This window comes from Schistocerca serialis, chromosome 2 (genome assembly GCF_023864345.2).
Source record: "Schistocerca serialis cubense isolate TAMUIC-IGC-003099 chromosome 2, iqSchSeri2.2, whole genome shotgun sequence".
Taxonomy (NCBI): Eukaryota; Metazoa; Arthropoda; class Insecta; order Orthoptera; family Acrididae; genus Schistocerca; species Schistocerca serialis.
In genome coordinates this window covers 975,576,427-975,589,716 of record NC_064639.1, presented here as the reverse complement: position 1 = coordinate 975,589,716, position 13,290 = coordinate 975,576,427, and the positions used below count along the sequence as shown (strand labels likewise).

General features: G+C 40.1%; 1 protein-coding gene across 2 annotated transcripts in view; it reads left to right on the top strand.

The window, feature by feature from the left end:
• Positions 1-13,290, top strand: part of LOC126458381 (transport and Golgi organization protein 6 homolog) — a 108,344-nt gene that overhangs the window by 40,601 nt on the left and 54,453 nt on the right. Inside the window, exons 4-7 of one of the 2 annotated variants that reach the window (XM_050095363.1) lie at positions 5,184-5,606; positions 8,216-8,446; positions 9,948-10,031; positions 10,723-11,059. In XM_050095363.1, the coding sequence (XP_049951320.1) occupies positions 5,184-5,606; positions 8,216-8,446; positions 9,948-10,031; positions 10,723-11,059 (1,075 nt within the window). Of the gene's footprint in view, positions 1-5,168; positions 5,607-8,215; positions 8,447-9,947; positions 10,032-10,722; positions 11,060-13,290 lie in introns of both variants that reach the window. The other variant, XM_050095361.1, reaches the window with a different exon arrangement.

Below are 13,290 nucleotides of genomic sequence, written 5' to 3'. Positions count from 1 at the left end.
TGTTGAAATTTTTACAGAATGTTGCTATCATATAGCATTATATTAAGTCCCACCTTGAGATAACTAACCCAAACTTTACAAAAATTTAAAATTTTCAAATTTCAAAAATTCATAAAAAATTAAGGGAACATTTGTAAGTGTTCTTCCTCTGTATGAGACTACTAGTTTATGATATCTAAATATTGGAAAAAAATAGCCTCTCATAAATCACTCCTTGTTTGTTATTTTTTGGCCTAAAAAGTGGATTTTTGAAAATTTGGTTACCAAACTTTGGAGGTCATTTTGACTGGTTATTTTTGTATTTAGGGTATTTTGTGTAATAGGCAATGTTGTAGAGGACACTTTTCTAAAAACAATCATGTCAATTGCAATGTTGTAACTTAACCCAGTGCAGAGATATTCATATTTTTGCTAACGTCTCTAAACTGAAACATCGTCGCGCGCTTACAAGCAGAAATGGCCGCCGTTCAGGAAAGGTGAAAGGTAAGTGTTTTAAAAACTGATTTGAACTTCTCAATTAGAGGGTAATCACATATAAAACAATTAAAATATTTAAAAATGGTCAAGCAACCAACTTAATTTTTATTGGACCACTTCATTTGGATTTACCCTATATGTTCCTCTAGGTGGTGGAGTACCCCTGAACATATTGGCTGCACTGATTCATCAACTCCCTAAACCTTTCCTACTTTTGGGAGATTTTAACGACCCTAAACCCTTGTGGGTCACATTTCAGTGTGGTTCATGGCACTTATTTGGCCATTGATTTATCCCTCTGCAGCCCGGGACTCTCCCATCTGTCCACTGGAGAGCCCAAGATGACTTGTGTGGTAGTGACCACTTTCCCATCTTCCTGCCACTCCCCCAGCGCTGTTCCCCTGGACATATATTAAGATGGGCTTTAAACAAGGCAGAGTGGGACACTTTCACTTCTGCTGTCACCGTTGAATCTCCCCCACATGGTACCATCGATGTGGCAGTTGAGCAGGTCACTAGAACAATCTTTTCTGTGTCGGAAAACACGATCCCTTGTTCCTTAGGGTGCCCCCTGTGAAAGTTAGTACCTTGCTGGTCGCCAGAAATCGCTGAGGCCATTAAAGAGTGTTGGTGAGCTCTACAGCGACATAAATGACGCTTTTCCCTAGAGCACATAATATCTTTTAAATGGCTTCGTGCCTGTGTTCACCAGCTTATAAAAAGACGGAAACAGGAGTGTGGGGAGGGGTACCTCTCAACCATTGGGTGCCATACGTCACCTTCCCAAGTCTGGACAGAGATCAGACGTGTTTGTGAGTACCAGACCCCGACAGGTGTTACTGGCATTAACATCAGTGACGTGTTATCTACTGACTCAAACGCAGTTGCCGAGCACTTTGCTGAGCACTACACTCGAGCCTCCGCATCAGAGAATCGTTCCCCAGCATTTCGCACCCTCAAACAGTGGATGGAAAGGAAAGCCCTCTCATTCACTGAATGTCACAGTGAACCCTATAATGCTCCGTTTACAGAGTGGGAGCTGCTCAGCGTCCTTGCACATTGCTCCTACGCAGCTCCTGGGCCAGATCGGATCCACAGTCAGATGATCAAACATCTTTCGTCCAACTACAAGCGACATCTCCTCATCATCTTCAACCAGATCTGGTGATGGCATCTTTCCATCACAGCGGCAGGAAAGCACCATAATTCCAGTGCTCAAACCCAGTAAAAACCCAATTCATGTGGATAGCTACCGGCCCATCAGCCTCACCAACATTCTTTGTAAGCTGTTAGAACGTATGGTAAGTTGGCGGTCATGTTGGCTCTTGGAGTCACATGGCCCACTGGCTCCATGCCAGAGTAGTTCCCGCCAGGGTTGCTTTACCATTGATAATCTAGTTTCCATTGAGCCTGCTATCCGAACAGCCTTTTCCAGATGGCAACCAGGTGTTGGTCACATATGACTGTCATCCACATCTTGCTGAATTGCCCACTTTTAGCCACTCTATGGTGGACTTTTAACCTTCCCAGCACCCTACCTTCGGTGTTGGATGACAATGCCTCAGCAGCAGATTTAGTTTTACGTTTTAGTTTTATTGGTGTGTGTGTGTGGGGGGGGGGGGGGGTAGTGTACCATCTAAGGGTGGGCATTTAGCCTTCTCTATGAGGTCGCCACCCTCTCTCCATTTTAACTCTGTCACACTTTCTTGGCATTTGTTTGTCTTGGTGGTCATCTTTTCCCTACGTGTGTTCATCTCACTTTCTCTCTTTGGGGTGGACATTTTAATGTGTTGCAAAGTGGCTGGCTCATCCTCTTTTATTATTTTGATCAGCCAGTCCAGACCATCTGCTCTATGGTTTTAACACCTTTCTCTGCTTTTCCTCGTGGTGTATGTTTTCCCCAATTTTTGTTCATTCCATTTGTTTTCTTTTTAGCTGTGGTGCTGGGCGTTTTTGTACCTTGAACCCTGCTTGGGTCAGGAAAAAGGGACTGATGACCCTGTAGTTTGGTCCCTTTATACCCCAAACCAACCAACCAACCAAAGTTCATCTCCCTTGTTTAGGACTGATTTTTTTCCATCTGAGCTGTTGATGTTCATATAGCTGCTTATCTTTTTTCCAACAGCCTCTTTAATATTCCTGTAGAAGGTATCTATCTTCACCCTAGGAGTGCACTTTTAAATCCTTACATTTGTCCTCTGGGTATTTTGCACTACCTGTCAATATCATTTTTTAGACATTTGTATTTCCTTTAGCCTGCTTCGTTTGCTGCATTTTTATATTTTCTCCTTTCATCAGTTTAATTTAGCATCTCCTTTGTTATACAAGGATTTCTATTAGGCCTTGTATTTTTACCTATTTCATCAATGCCGTATTTCACCTCTCAGAGTTATCCATTTGTTTTCCACGGTATTCCTTTGCCCTAGTCTTGTCAGTCATTGCCTAATGGTCCCTCTGAAACTCTCAGCATGCTCTAGTATCTTCAGGTTATACATATCCCGTCTTCTTAATGGCCTACCTTTTTTTCAGTCTCTTTAGTTTTAATCTCTAGTTCATAACCAACAAATTGTTATCGGAGTCCACATGTGCTCCTGGAAATGTCTCACAATTTAAAAGCTGGTTCTGAAATCTCTCTCTTGCCTTTTATATAAATCAGTACTGCTTTGTATAAGTAATCCTCCATTGCATAGAATACATTGCGTAACGGGTACTTTTTATCTGCCTGTTTAAATAAGTTTTAGCAATTTTTGTAATATCCTTGGGTGATTTGTTGTATAATACTTTGTAGGAAATGCTGTTTTGAGTTTTAAGTTTATTCTTTCTGGGTAAATAGAAGTTCAGTCTAGATATTGTTTCATGGAAATGTGCGAGCCATTTGACGAGTCCCCCCCCCCCCATATCTGATTTACTTAAATAAGGACTGTCCTTGCAATGTCTTCTTCAGCCCTGTAATTCTTGTGGCCTTAATCTCCACTACCCTTTGCCCCAACATCCCCCCCCCCCCCCCCCCAAACACTGCTCCAGCACCACACACACCCATCCTGCTGCACCATCCTCTTCTCTACATCGTCCCTCTTCCTCCCAACACCCTCTTATGTATGGCCTCCTTCCTTTGTTACATCTCCCCTCCCAATCCACTCTTCCACATTGTGCACAGCATGAAACTCCCTCTGCTTGAGACCAAGCAGAGTTCATTGGTGCCACATCCCTATCCCGTGCACCTGCTGCCTCTCCGTCTCAATCAGCTTCCCCCTTGAATAAAATCATCTCGGTTTTTAAGCCACGTCAATTCGAATTAAATTATTGAGCTTTCGATGGCTATCTCTGAGGCCAGCCAGAGACAGTGGTCTTGGGTGTGTGCGCATGTGCGAGTGAGTTGCTTTTGCATGAATGTGCATGTATATGTTGTGTATTTCAGAAGAAGGCCTTCTGGCCGAAAGCTTAGGTGTTCAGCAGTATTTCTGTTGTGCCTGTCTATGACTCAGCATCTCTGCTATATATTGAGTAGTAATCTATCCTTTTCATAATATTGTCTTGATTTATGAGTAATATGTTTCATATTAAATTTTTGTCTTTGGTTTTATTATTCACGGATTGGTACCAGGTATTGAAATATTACTGTGATTAGCCCTCGAGTGGGCGCACCTTTTTTTATGATACAAGCGAACGTGTGGCATGCTTTGGTTACATGTAAAGAATGACTGTCTTTGTTACCATGGTAAACATGGATGAGCAAACTTGCAGTTTTAGTTTTCTTTATATGAGCTACATCACTGCTTAATTAAACAATAATAAAATATAATTTCATTATATCACTCTGCTGCTGCGTGCAACTGTTACAGTGATGAGCCACTTGAAGCATCAAACAGATCAGTTGGCAGAAGATAACAGCCAGCCGGTTATTCAATTGCTAATTATCTCATAGACAGCTGCCTCATAGAGGGGGTGTACCACTAGCTTGAAACCTGGGTCATTTTCTTGCAAGGGTCTTAATTTTTTTTGTCCTCATGTAGCTCGCTGTTGCATATTACTGCTGCTCAATTGGGCATATGACAGCACAACTTACCATTGTGTTGGTTGAGGCGAGAATGAAGGAATAGTAGGTATGGGCTTGCAATTGTAAAACAACAGTGGAATGGTACAGCACAATGTTGTTTGTGGACTGTGCACTTATACACAGGTGCGCCTGCTTGAGGGTCAAGAAATACTTTTGAAGGCAACTTCAGATATACAACTGCTACTTGCTATATCATTTGGTATAATTCTTCACCAGATGTGTTTCTTAGTAAGTTACTTAAAATACTTGTAACTGGCACTCCTATACTTCTAAGAGCCGATATGTTAGATGACGATGATGATGATGATGTAACCTCTTGGTAAAAATATGGACAGTGTAGGAAAAGACAGATTGCTACTTAGTGTAAAGAAGACATGCGAAGTTGCAGAGAGGCACAATTAAAAGACAATTACATAAAGCTTTCATCTGTGATGTTAATCAGCAAGAGAGAAACACAGACCATTCGCACTCACAAGCAAGTATACCTCATGCACACGACTGCCAATTTCAGCATCTCGGCTGATAAGTAACACTCTGTCTTTTCCTACAGTGTTGATATTCCTACCCTGAGTTTCCATTGTTTGATTTAACCTCTTGGTAAACTATTTTGCATAGTTTCATTAAAGTTTTACAGCATCTGTTTTTGCAGAAGTACGAGCGGCTGGCTGCAGTTACAAGAGGCCTGCTTGTGTGCGCCGAGAACCCATCCTTGCGCCAGATCATTGTTTCGCACCATTTGGGTGATCTAATGGCTGCTCTCTCCCAGCTGAGCTTTGTGCCACTGAAGAAACCTGCAGAGCCACCACCACAAGCATCGACAACTGTAGTGGCAACGACCACAGTGGCAGCAACAGCGGTAGTAGCGTCATCTGGATCGGAAGCAGCTCAGCGTGAGACAAATTCAACAAATGGCCAGAGCGAAGAGTTTGTGATGACACCTGAACTATGGGTGCGCCTGCAAAGAGACCGTTCTCAGTTTCGTATATATTATTTGTCTTTCATCTGGGAAATGTACCAACCACTCGTCATCAGGGAACTTCTAATACTGCATGGTGCTGCTGGATTAAAGAGAGTGAGTATGAGACTATACTTCAGTACTACACGTTTCTTTTTTATGTGTCATACATTGATTTTAAGAGCATTGTGAAGTGTTGTATTCTGCAAGGAAGGACTTGAACAATAAATGTGGTAGCAGGGGAAGATAATACGCAATCCATGACAGAGCTTATGCGGAAATAAACAGGTGGCAGTCTTTGCTGTTACTGCATAATACGTTAGGTGAAGGGAATGGTCCCAGTGAGCGTAAATTAATGAAGTAGGTATGTTGCTCTGCTACTAATATTTTACAGTTGTTTCTAAAAGGTGCGTGTGTGGTGTGTTTCTTGGCAAACACTGCTTACCTGTTGGAAGTACTGAGTCAAATTAAAACCATTTTAATCAAATATAATTGTGTTAGAATACATAAACAACTTTTGCAATTAAGTAAACAATGCAGTTCTACATAATAAAATACAAACTGAGAGTCAGAATATTATAGTTGATTGACTCTTCTAACATTACACTTATCATCAAACTGAAACACAGGTATATATATAACCTGGTCATTTGTAGCTTCAGGAGATATTACTCCTAGTACTGCCAATAGAAACACAGAAATAAATGACAGTATGCTTGGCATTTGGAACCACAGGTTCCTTTTAGGGAGAAACAAGGGAATCATTGTAGAGTTTAGCCAGAAGAATGGGTGTGGGAGACAGTCCACTTAGAACATAAGGTAAGAGTTAACCGGGAACCAGAAAGTCCGTCTAAAGTTAAATGGTTGCATTTAACACTATTTCAAATGCAGATTTGTATTTCCTAAGTACTAAGAACCTGCATCTGCATTGCTTGTACAACTGCTACATGTATACTTCAAAACCCGTTATGCAGTGATTTGTGCATGGTGCTTCATACCAATATTACCAACTCTTTTGTCCTTTTCCCCTTTGCATATGAAGCTGGGTAAAAGTGACTACTCAGTACATGTCCTAATCTGTTATTTTCCTGAACCTACATTATATACACAGTGCAGGAAATAAAACTGCAATATCTATTTCCACTATCGGTTCTTAAGATCTGCTGAGCAGAGTTTCACAAGAACAACATAACTTTGCTCCAACGATTCCTATTAAAGTTTGATGGTTATCTCCATTAGACTTATTTCAGAAATACGAAGAACTATTTTGTTGCCACTGACATTTAATCTTTATTCAAAAAGTATCTTCCAAAAAGCTCTTGAAAAAGTTGAATAATGTATGTTCTTGAATAGAGAGAAGATGGGCAATATCCATCATGCTGATGATGCTGTAATATTTGCTGACAACTTAGTCTTCAACATCTTCTGTCCTTAGTTAACGAAAGTAGTGAGTGTAAAGAACTAGAAACAACAACAATAAAACAAAATTAATGGTCACCTGTAAGAAAGACATATCAAACTGTCATCTAAACATTAACAACAAAAGGTATAACTCACAAATTAAAGTCCGTATCAAGAAAGCCAGACCCAAGTTTTGTAAAATGACTACTGTGTAAAAGAGCCATCACCTTTCAATTGAAACAAAATTGATATTTGTATGTTTACCATCCTTTTCTATGCAGCTGATAGGGTCCCCACTGTGGAGATGGGGAGACATGCTCCACTAGTTCACTGTCAATGTTGCTGTTGGATTCATTCAGGTTTTTTCTTTTTATGTGTATCATTTATGTCTGTGGACATTGAAAGAGATGTCTAATACACAAAGCAGAAATGCTGTTGAAGTTTTTCTGCATTTCCCTGTAATCTACTAGGGGCTTTACTTTACTATCTTATAACAATATTATGAAAAGGAAAGTTGCCACTCACCATGTAGTGGGGATGCTGAGTTGCAGAGGGGCACAACAAAAAGACTGTCAAAGGTAAAGCTTTCGGCCCATAAGGCCTTTGCCAAAAATACACACACACACACACACACACACACACACACACACACACACACACACACACACACACACACTACTACTACTACTACTACTACTACTACAGTCTCAGGCAACTGTAGCCACACTGCTTAGGCAACAAGAGAAACACAGGAAAGAAGAGAAAGGAGGACAGACATTTAGCATAGTGATGCATAAGAAAATAGTGGCAGTGTGGCTACAATTCCCTGAGACTGCAGTTGTGTGTGTGTGTGTGTGTGTGTGTGTGTGTGTGTGTGTCTCCGCTATGTGGTGAGTGACAACTTTTTTTTTCATAATATTGTTACATTCCATCGTGGATTTTCCATTGTTAGATTACTATCTGATAAATTATTTCTATACTTTGAGAATGTTAGTGACCTTACTGTGTATCATTTGGGGGACATCCAGTTTTCTTTTTGATTCTACTGGACATTCACTATGTACTGGGTTGAGTCAGTCATATATTCTTAGAGCCAGTCTCTCAGCTGTGAGGATACTCTGTCTGGCCAAATCTTGCATATGTCAACAGTGTGGTACAATGTCAGACCTTTTGAAAATCTGCAGTGATGTTATGTATCTGTTCACATTCATACATATATTGCCTCTTAGGTATTAGTGTCTTGATGAATTATGCATTAACAAATTTCATTATGTTTTAAGCTTAATTTCTGTGTAAGCGTTGTGATCATTTTTGAATATTTTTAGTTGCAGAATTGTGCACGCACCAACCCTCCAACATGGCTTAAGAAATCTTGCATCATACTGCTAATCCATTGCATAATGAGGCCAAAAGGCGTCAGTTCTCTTATACGTGCAATTTGTGATGCTGATCCAGATACTGGTACTGATTGGAGTAAACTGGAGACAGTTGTTAATCTTATAACGACTGTTCATACGTCTGATCCAGAAAAGTATAATAAGAATATATGTTCCCAGGTAAGTTTAGTGACTTTCTCAAAAATTCCATTAATAAAAGCAGTAACTGCTGTCAGCTCCCCCTCCCTCCCTCTCCCTCTCCCCCACCTGCCCTTTCCCACTTTCTCCTTCTCCCTCTCTCCCCCCCCCCTTAAAGACATGAAAAAGTGTAGTTATGCAGCTGCAGCTACATCTACATTCTGCTAACCCCCATGAATTGCATGGCAAAGTGTATGTCTCATTGTACCATTTATTTGGGTTTCTTCCCATTCCATTCACCTATGTAGTGCTGGAGGAATGATTCTCTGAATGCCTCTGCATGTGCTGTAATTATTCTCATCTCGTCCTCACAATTCCTAAGTGAGCGATAAGTGTGGGGTTGTACTATATTCCTGGGGTAGTCATTCAAAGCTGGTTTTTTGAAATTTTGTCTGTAGTCTTTCTTGTGATAGTTCACATCTACCTTCAAGTGTCTGCCATTTCACTTTCTCCAGTATCTCTGGGACACTCTCCCATAGATCAAACAAATCTGTAACCACTTGTGCTGCACTTCTCTATGCGTTTAATATTCCCTCTTAGTTTTATTTGATGTGGGTCCCACACTCTTGATGAATTTTCTAGACTGGGTTGCGTGAGTGGCCTGTAAGCAATTTCTTTTGTAGGCTGACTGCGCTTCCCCCAGAATTCTACAAAGAAACTAAAGTCTGCCATCTGCTTTACCCACAACTGAGCCTATGTATTCATTCTATTGCTTATCTCTATGAAGTGTTACACCCAGGCATTTCTTAGAATTAACTGATTCCAACAGTGACTGATATAGTAATAGGATACTATGTGTTTTTCATTCTGTGATGTGAACAATTTTACATTCTGAACACTTAAAACAAGTTTCCATTCTTTGTGCCACTTTCAAATCTTATCAAGATCTGACTGAATATTTGTGCAGCTTCTTTCAGACAGTAATTTATCATAGATAACTGCATCATTTGCAAAAAGTCTGAGGTTACTATTAATATTGTCTGCAAGGTCATTGATATACGGCATGAACAGTAAGGGTCCCAACACACTTCCCTGGGCACACCTGAAGTTACTTTTACATCTGACAGTGACTCTCCATCCAAGGTAATATGCTGTGTCATTCCTACCAAAAAGTCTCCATTACAGTCACAAATTTCACTTTATTCCCAGTATAACCGTACTTTTGACAATAAGCAAAGGTGTGGTACTGAGTCAAATGCTTTTTGGAAAGAAAAAGACTCAACTCTGCAGAAAGGCTTCCTTCTTGACTGTTGTTTGCTGGTCTGTTCTTATACCAGTTACCTAATGAAGCAGCATTATAGTGTGACAGTTCACTTTGCAGCTTCCATGTTTTGTTGCTATTCTGTTACTTACCTGATCATAGGAATAAGTACTGCAACCTTTGCATAATAAAGTAAGTATACATTCTTTCTGAAAGTGCATTACTGTTGAATGAACTTCAGATAAGGACAGTGACATACTATTATTATTTCACTTCTTACAGTTGGTGGAAATCTTGAAAGGATCTGATAAGCTTCCAGGTTCTGTGGGACAACTCCAGTTAATGATTGCTGTTCGTTGTATTGAGGTAAGTGCTGCTTCGTTTTGTAGTTGCTTCTGAGGATGGGAAATGATAGGAAGTATAAAGTAAGAAAATGTTTATGGTTTTTCAATTGTATGCTGTTACTCACTTTTTATATGAGGAAGCATACTAAACATAATAGCTGATAGTTTGGCTCCAATATCAGTGGCCAATATATTGGCATCGAGTTTTAGGAATGTTATGTTGTTTTGAACTAATACTAAAATTCTTCAGTTTTGGTTCTGCCTCAAATACACTAATGAAAATGTGTAAAGAAATTAATAAAATTTTGTAGCCATTGAGTTAGTAATTCGCACAATGTGGTTGTGGAGGAACTTTATACTTAAGAACTTGACTTATTTTGTTTTGTTTATTTGTGTTTTATAATTATTATTGTTAGTGTAGACATGAAACTAAGTTATTCAGTTTATCGTCTCTATCTCCCAAGGAAAAAGCCATGGTGCTAAATGTTTTTCTTATTGATGCAGTCTACTCGATTAAAATTTGTGCTTCAATAGACATTAAAAATACAAATGGTGTAGAGCTAACTTGCAGAAGCATAAGCACAGTTAAGAATAGTGGGGCTGCTGTAGTTGTTCGTTGCCAGAAGTAGGAAATACCGTTAGAATAAACTTCATGCTGCATAAAAGGTTGACATATTTCGGCCTCTGTTTTGTATCTTTTTTTCTTACTTCAGGCACTGTACAAGAAAGATGAAGAACTCATTCGCAGACATGTCCTTGATATCATTCTTAAGCCACTGCTGACGTGTTGCGTTCCACCAAGCAGCATTGCCTGGGAGGATAGTGAAGTAGAGGAAGATGATACCATAGATGAAATGCCAATTATGAATAGTATTGAAGGCATTGGCCTCTTGGATTCCACAGATGATGAGGCAGGGCCATTGTTAAAAATAGAGGAGAAGATGGAAATCTTGGAAGAATCTGAAACAGAACAAGCAGAAGAATCAGAACAATCTACAACAGCAGTGGAGGTAGTTCCCTCACCTGATGCCACTGATGAAACAGATAAAGGTTAGTTACTTGGTGGCCTGATATGTTTTTTCTTGCTTTTGCATGTTATTTATTTTCTGATGATGGGTGCTTAGCAGCCTCTCCTCAATTATCTGTAAACACACTTCTCCTTTGTATTGCTTTCTCCAGTTTTGAATAACATGTTTTTAACAAGAGAAATGTTCATGTTTAATGTTTGCTTTCATGCTATTCATCTGTACAAACATGATTTGAATATTTAAATATTAATGACATTTATCATTGGCTGCATTCATTTTTAAAATGGGATATTTTTGAAATGGATGTTTGAAACTTCAAAAAATTAACTGGATGTTTCTAGAAGTGTCTTGAGGTTAAATGCAAATCAAAACAGAACTGAAGAACCTGAGAATTTGTAGGAGCATAGCATATATGTGGATGGAGCAAGATATGTTGGTGGGGAGGTGGTGTGTGATATTGCACAAAGCTTTTTGACAAAATTCAGTTTACAATTTGATAAGTTCTTCCTGCTTCTTAGTAAATAAAATTTCAGCTTTTTCAGGTCTGTTTTTTCTAATCTATGATGTGATAACTTATTTAACATAATTATTCCTGTCTGTGAAAGATGTTTTTAATTTTCTTCCTCAGACTTTTCTATACTTTTTCAGTCAATTGCTTCTGTGTGATTTATGGTGTTCCCAGATTCCTCCTACAATAGTAATTGAGTCAGTTCTGCCACTTGATCGTTCTAGCTTTTTGCAGTGCACCTAATCGAAAAACTCTTTATATTAAGAAACCATACAAATTCGTGTGCTGTCCATTACAGCCTTTAACCATGCATTTTGACAGCTATCACTTCTTCCACACCAAAAAAAAGATACTGTCCAACCTGGCCACCAGTGAATGGCGTATCTGCTGTGAGGAGAATTCTCTTTCCCTGTATGCTGAAGATCCCACAAAGACCTACACAGGCAGGCACGACCACCGCCAACCTTGTCCACAAATGGATTTCTGGTGCCATAACCTTATTCACCCCTAATGCCCCCACCACCCCCAAAAATAAACTGCAAAGGAATGCCCCCCTTGTCGCTAAGTATCACTCCTGACAGAAGCAACTTAATCCTGTCCTCCTCCAGAGTTTTGACTATCATCTTGCCCAGAAATAAGGCACATCCTGAGAACAAAGTCATTTGCGATGGCACTGTCGTGTAAAACATTCTCGGACTTCTTGCCATGGCAATTCGGAGTAAAATCTTGAGCTTTTAACAACTTCCAACATCGTCTCCATCAGGAGTAACAGTTACTCCTGATGAAGATTGTGGTGGAAATCTTCGAAAGCTCAAGGTTTTACCCTGAATTGAAGTGGCAAGAAGCCCAAGAATGTTTTATACAAAGGACATCCTACTTAATTTCCTTCCTACATTTCATAAAGTGGCATTCTGTCACCCAGCCAACCAACGCAATCCTGGTCAATCCATATGCCCCTCCCACTCTCAAGCCCTTGCCACAGGGGTCACATTGCTGTGGAAGACCCAGGTGCAAGATCAGTCTGATTCACCCACCTAGCACATTCTGCTCCATTCCTGTCACAGTTTTAATACTATTCCATCAGAGGCGAGGCCACATATCAAAGCAACCATATAATACACCAGCTCTGTTGCAGTAACCACACAGAATTTTATGTGGCATGACCACCAATCAGCTGTCCACCAGAACGAATGCCTACTGCCAAACTTTGGTCAGGATTAAAGTTGATCACCCAGTGGCTTAACAAGCTGATGAGCACAATGTGTTGGAGTTCAGTGGTTGCTTCACAACCCATGTCATCTGGGTCCTTCCCTCCAGCTTCAGCTTTTCTGAACTATGTAGATGGTAGTTACCCTTGCAGCAGGTATTTGAATCCCATAATCCTCCTGGCCTTAATCTCCACTAACCCACTGCCCCACACACTGTACCCAACAGTGCTGTCTCCCCCTCCCAATCCACACCTGTACATCATCTTTATGGTGCACCACACCTCACCAGTTCTGATGTCTGTGTGACACATGACAGCTTGTGCACATGCCATCCCCCCTTCAGATTCCTAGCTAAAGATTAGCTTTAAGCATCAAAGTTTCTTACGCTGTACTGTATGGATTATCAATGGGAGAAAAGACACTAAACATGAACACAGTACGTAGTGTTTCTGTTAGTATTGAGCACTGGTTAATATTTTGATGACTCTTTTACAGTAGAATAAATATGAAAGGTTAGTATTCACTGACTGTTTCACA